General features: G+C 52.2%; 1 protein-coding gene across 2 annotated transcripts; it reads right to left on the bottom strand.

Annotated features, from left to right (window-relative positions):
* Positions 1–1,287: 1,287 nt before the first annotated feature.
* LOC116888777 (polypyrimidine tract-binding protein 1-like) lies at positions 1,288–3,048 on the bottom strand. 2 transcript variants are annotated; one of them, XM_032890063.1, is made up of 3 exons: positions 2,728–3,048; positions 1,981–2,634; positions 1,288–1,914 (listed from the first exon to the last, which is right to left on the bottom strand). In XM_032890063.1, exons 1-3 carry the CDS (start codon positions 3,046–3,048, stop codon positions 1,288–1,290), a joined length of 1,602 nt encoding a protein of 533 aa, XP_032745954.1. The 2 variants fall into 2 exon arrangements, with proteins under 2 accessions (XP_032745954.1, XP_032745953.1); XM_032890062.1 differs by having other exon boundaries at positions 1,288–3,048.
* Positions 3,049–4,741: the final 1,693 nt, after the last annotated feature.

The following is a 4,741-nucleotide window of genomic DNA, read 5'->3' on the forward strand; positions in this document are numbered from 1 at the left end:
CCACACCCTTCTGCTCCACTTGCTGCTCTCTGTCTCTGTAGAACCCGTGTGAGAACACTGAGCGGTAAGCAGGACACAGTCAGAATGCCATCCTGTCTGTAAGCTTCTCCCAACAACCTGATGAGACTATTACATTTGACTTCTGCCTCACTCACATTCTCAGGGCACAAGCCAAGGGCAGCTAGGGTCTTTGCCAGAAGGTCACACCAATGGCCCCCAGCACGGTTCCCATAGGAGCCTTACTCCCCCTCTGAAATTCCCCAAGCTGGGCCTCTGCCTTCTGGATTTCTCTTGGCCTCCTAGTCTACCCAATCCCCACCAGAATGGCCCATGAAGCTCTTCTTTGAGCACTGGAGACCCTTTTGAGCCCAAAGTTCCAAAGCATTCCATATCCCTCCCTGAGACCAGTTCCAAAGCCCTCCAATGGCCAGGATTATCATAGGAGCGGCCCCTGTCTAATCTCTTCCTACCTTGGTTACTTGTCTGCTTGCTTAAGAACAAATACCCAGGCTTAAAGGAGGAATGGGAAAGGGTAGGGTACGTCTCACCTTGGTGGAGAAGGTGTGGTAGTCAGAGCAGGAGCCTGAAAAGGGGCAAGAGGCTGTCTGTCCGCATCGCATGGCATCGCATGTGTAGTCAGGAAGCAGCAGAGCAAGAACAGGAAGTGGTGCTGGGCTAAAGAAAAGAGCCTCAAGGCCAGTCCCCCAGCAACTCACCCCTCCAGTAGGACTCTCCCTCCTCAAGGTTCCAAAGCCAATGAAAAGAGTCCCACCAGCTGGTGACCACCAGTTCAGAGACACAAGTCTCTGGAGGCCACTTTACCTTCAAACTAGACTAGAAATTTGGGTGCTGGCAGGTCTCCAAGGCAGGAAAGTGGCATTTCTAATGTCCGGAGCACCTGCTGTAGACAAATGTCTGGATCCCCACAGGGGAAGTGCCCTGCCTTTGCAGGGAAAAAGGAGGCTGCTAGGGCCCTCTCCCAGCCAGCAGGGGGCCTTAGTCAGTCCTTTGAAAATCAAGTAAGTAGCTCATCTCTCTCTCTAAAGCAATAGCACACATCTCTGTTCTGTTAAGGTCAGTCCAGTCTCTCTTTCTCTCTCTCTCTCTTTTTTTCTGTTCTTTTTTTCGGAGCTGGAGCTGGGGACGGAACCCAGGGTCTTGCGCGTGCTAGGCAAGCGCTCTACCACTGAGCTAAATCCCCAACCCTAGTCCAGTCTCTTTTAAAGTTACCTTTTCTCAAGAGGGGGCAGGGGAGATGTGTGATGGGGAGGAGCCCAGCCGGGTCCTCTAGATAGTCATCCTGGAGAAGGAGACTCGCATGTGGTGGTTCTGGCCTAGGAGGTGACCATGCAGGTCTACAAGAGCCTGGATGGCCTCCTCTGTGGAGCCCATCCGGATCAGTGCCATCTTGTGGTTCTTGGGGAAGAACCTAAAGGCCTTGACAGCACACCCGTTGCTGGAGAAGAGGTTCTTGAGCTCTTCCTCAGACACCAAGTTGGGTAGGTTGGAGAGGTGCAGGGTGGCTGAGGGCGGAAAGATGTTCTGGAAGTTCTTGGATCCGGGCTTCTTAAAGCGGTGCAGCGGGGAGTTGGCATAGTCCTTGGTGAGGCCCTGGTCCTCCTTGCCCTCCCGGGGCAGCTTCACACTCTGGTGCTTGGACAGCAGGATGCAGAGAGCCTTCCCATACAGCTTGTGCCCATTCAGGTGCTTCAAGGCCAGCTCAGCCTGACTCACATCTGCCATCTGCACTAGCGCGTTCTCCTTCCTGTTGAACAAGATCTTCACTCGGTGCACATCGCCATAGGCACCAAAGAGAATGAAGAGGCTTCGGGGTGTGACTTTCTCCTGGTTGAGGTTGGCAACCAGGAGGACAGGGCTCCCCACACCCGGGGAGCCTGAGGTGACCATTGAGCCCTCTGCTCCAGGTACTGCTGCTGCTATTTCTGCTCCTCCTACTGCCCCTGCTGCTGCCGCTGCTGCTGTTGATGATGATGATGATGATGATGATGATGATGCCATTGCCACTTCCTGTATGGCTTGGGGGTGCAGGGTCTTAAAAACGTCTGGGTTGGCCAAGCCTGCAGCTTGAGGAATTGCAAAGGTGTTGGGTAACCCAGTGCTTGCATAGGGAGAGGCTGAGGTCATGGCAGGTGCAGGGAGAGGTGAGGCCATGTCCTGGACCGGAGAGGCCTGACTGTCATCTGAGGGCAGGTCTGGGCGCATGTAGTCGCGGCTCCTGTCGTTGTTGTACTTGACCATGAGGTTGGTGAGCCCGGAGAAGGAAATGCGCAGTGTACAGCAGGCGTCGTAGATGTTCTGCCCATCCAAGAACAGCTTGGCACGCTCGGCACTCATCACGTGGGCATACTGTAGCAGCGCCTGGAACCGGTTGTTCTTGGTACAGGTGATGATTTTTAAAACTGTGCCAAACCTGGAGAAGATTTGGTGCAGCACTTCCAAGGTCACTCGGTAAAAGTAGTTCTCCACAAGTATCCTGAGCACAGGGCTCTGCCAGGCCACCACTAACTCCGTGTCCACAGCAGAGTCAGGGGTGGCCAAGGCCACAGTCCCTGCCTGGTAGCAATCCTCAGGTGGCAGGCATGGCTGAGCACCCAACTGGCTGGGGACAGCAGCCTGGCCAGGGACAGCCACCAGACTGGAGGCAGTGGCTTCCCTAGAGTCCCCCGCCTGACTCAGGGAAATCTCCTGGCTGGGGGAGCTGCTTACCTTGAGCTCCCTGTAGTGGGCGAACTGAATGTGAACGGGCTGCCCACGCAGCTCAGGAGACATCCAGGTGTAGTAGTTGATCATGGTGTTGGCGGACTCCTCTGTGCTCATCTCCACGTAGGCCTGGTTCTTCGCCCTCAGAAACAGTAGGTTGGAGACCTCCCCAAAAGGCAGAGCGAGACAGAGAATCTCTCCTTCGGTGACACTGCTTGGCAGCCCGAGGATGTGGACCAGTCTGGAGGGGTCCCGGGTGCCCCAGCTGTCTCCTTTGAACCTCTTGCTGCCATTTCCGTCAGCTGCGGGGGGCGAGTTTCTGCTCATGACTGCTGCTTGGTTCTGGACAGGACCCTGGCAGAGAGAAGACTTCACAGGACCACAGCCCTATAGCAGCTGCTGTGTCTGAGGCACCCAGAGTAGAACTGCAGGAGATGGAGTGGAGGGGAGTGAGAAGCCCAGCGCTCCTTGTTGGATACAATGTTGGCCTGATTAAAGTCACATGTCTCCACTACTGGACACTGAGAAGCTCCTCCCACAGTCCTGGGGCCGTTTTCAGTCTCTCTGACTTTGTGTGTCTCTCTTGCTCTCTCTGTTTCAGTCTCTGCCTTGGCCTCTGAATCTTTTTGTCTGTCTGTCCATGTTCTCAGGCTCTCTAGTCTCTCTTTCCCTCTTTTCCTCCCTTCCTCACTCCCTCTCTCCCTCCCCCCATCTCTTCCTCTCCCTCCCCTACCCCCACCCGTGTTTGTGTGTGTGTGTTTGTTTGTGTGTGTGTTTGTGTGTGTGTGTGTGTGTTTGTGTGTGTGTGTGTGTGTGTGTGTTTGTTTGTGTGTGTGTGTTTGTGTGTGTGTGTGTGTGTTTGTGTGTGTGTGTGTGTGTGTGTGTGTGTGTGTGTGTGTGTGTGTGTGTGTGTGTGTGTGTGTGTGTGTGTGTGTGTGTGTGTGTGTGTGTGTGTGTGTGTGTGTATGTCTGTGTGTGTGTGTGCGTGTGTGTGTTCGTGTGTGTGTGTGTGTGTGTGTGTGTGTGTGTGTGTGAGTGTGTTTTTCCATATATGCTGCCTGGGTTCGAGGAGCGATCATGCATAATTTCTCAAGGCCTTGCCTGTGTGCCTGTTAGCTTCCATTTAGGCCCAGAAGTTTACAGTTTTTCCCTTGAAAATCCCCCTGCTGCTATACAGTCTTCATTAAGTAGTGGCATCCTGGGTTTCAACAAGAGGACTGAAGTAGGTACCTGGACACAACCTTTCATTTTTCCTTCCATGTACATCAGATGTTTAACCACTGGTTGCTAGAATCCTTTTACTTTTGGGTATTGCGTTATTTTGCTAAAAACGAGTCCTGTTTTTGCTGCAGTCTGCAGTTTCTCAGCCAGAGAGAAAGAGATAAAGATGCTAAATTACAGTGTATTACAAAGTAGTGGCCACGGCATTCTTCTCAAAGAGGCCTTTGTGCACAGTCCGGAGTGGAGGAGATACCAGTAAGTTCAGGGTAGACTCCATGTTTTCGCTGGAGGACTTGAGCACTAGGGAGTCACGGGGTTTGGGAACTGAGCCACAGAAGTACAGAGGGCCCCTCTGCTGAGGATGTATTTACCTGGATCACTTTTAAACTAAGAGTTAAGTTTTGGAATGTAGTCTCTGTCTGAAAATGGGAAAGAATGTCATCTGTTGCTAGGCACAACTCTTTGTCCTTCAGTGAACTTGAGCCTCTTGGGTCTTTTGCATCTTTCGGCACGTGAAGAAGAGCTCAGTTCTTGATGGTAACTGCAATTCCATCATGTCAGAATTTGTGAGATGTGGAGGTACTTATTTGTGAGGTTCCTGAGATGTAGACCTATGTATTCACTGCTGATAATTTCCTTTCTGAGAAGACCCATTGCTCCCACGACTCATGTAAAACACCTTTCCCCAAAGTTAGGAAGATCTCCTTGAGAAAAACAAAATATTCTTCCCTTTGTCCTTCCAAATATCCACTAACGAGGAGTCTGCTATTCCAACCAGAAAAGGAAAGAGAACTCAAGA

The sequence above is a fragment of the Rattus rattus genome, chromosome X (genome assembly GCF_011064425.1).
Source record: "Rattus rattus isolate New Zealand chromosome X, Rrattus_CSIRO_v1, whole genome shotgun sequence".
In the NCBI taxonomy this organism is placed as follows: domain Eukaryota; kingdom Metazoa; phylum Chordata; class Mammalia; order Rodentia; family Muridae; genus Rattus; species Rattus rattus.

Coding starts and splice junctions, on each gene's coding strand:
- LOC116888777 (XM_032890062.1), bottom strand. CDS start 3,048: ATGAGCAGAAACTCGCCCCCCGCAGCTGACGGAAATGGCAGCAAGAGG.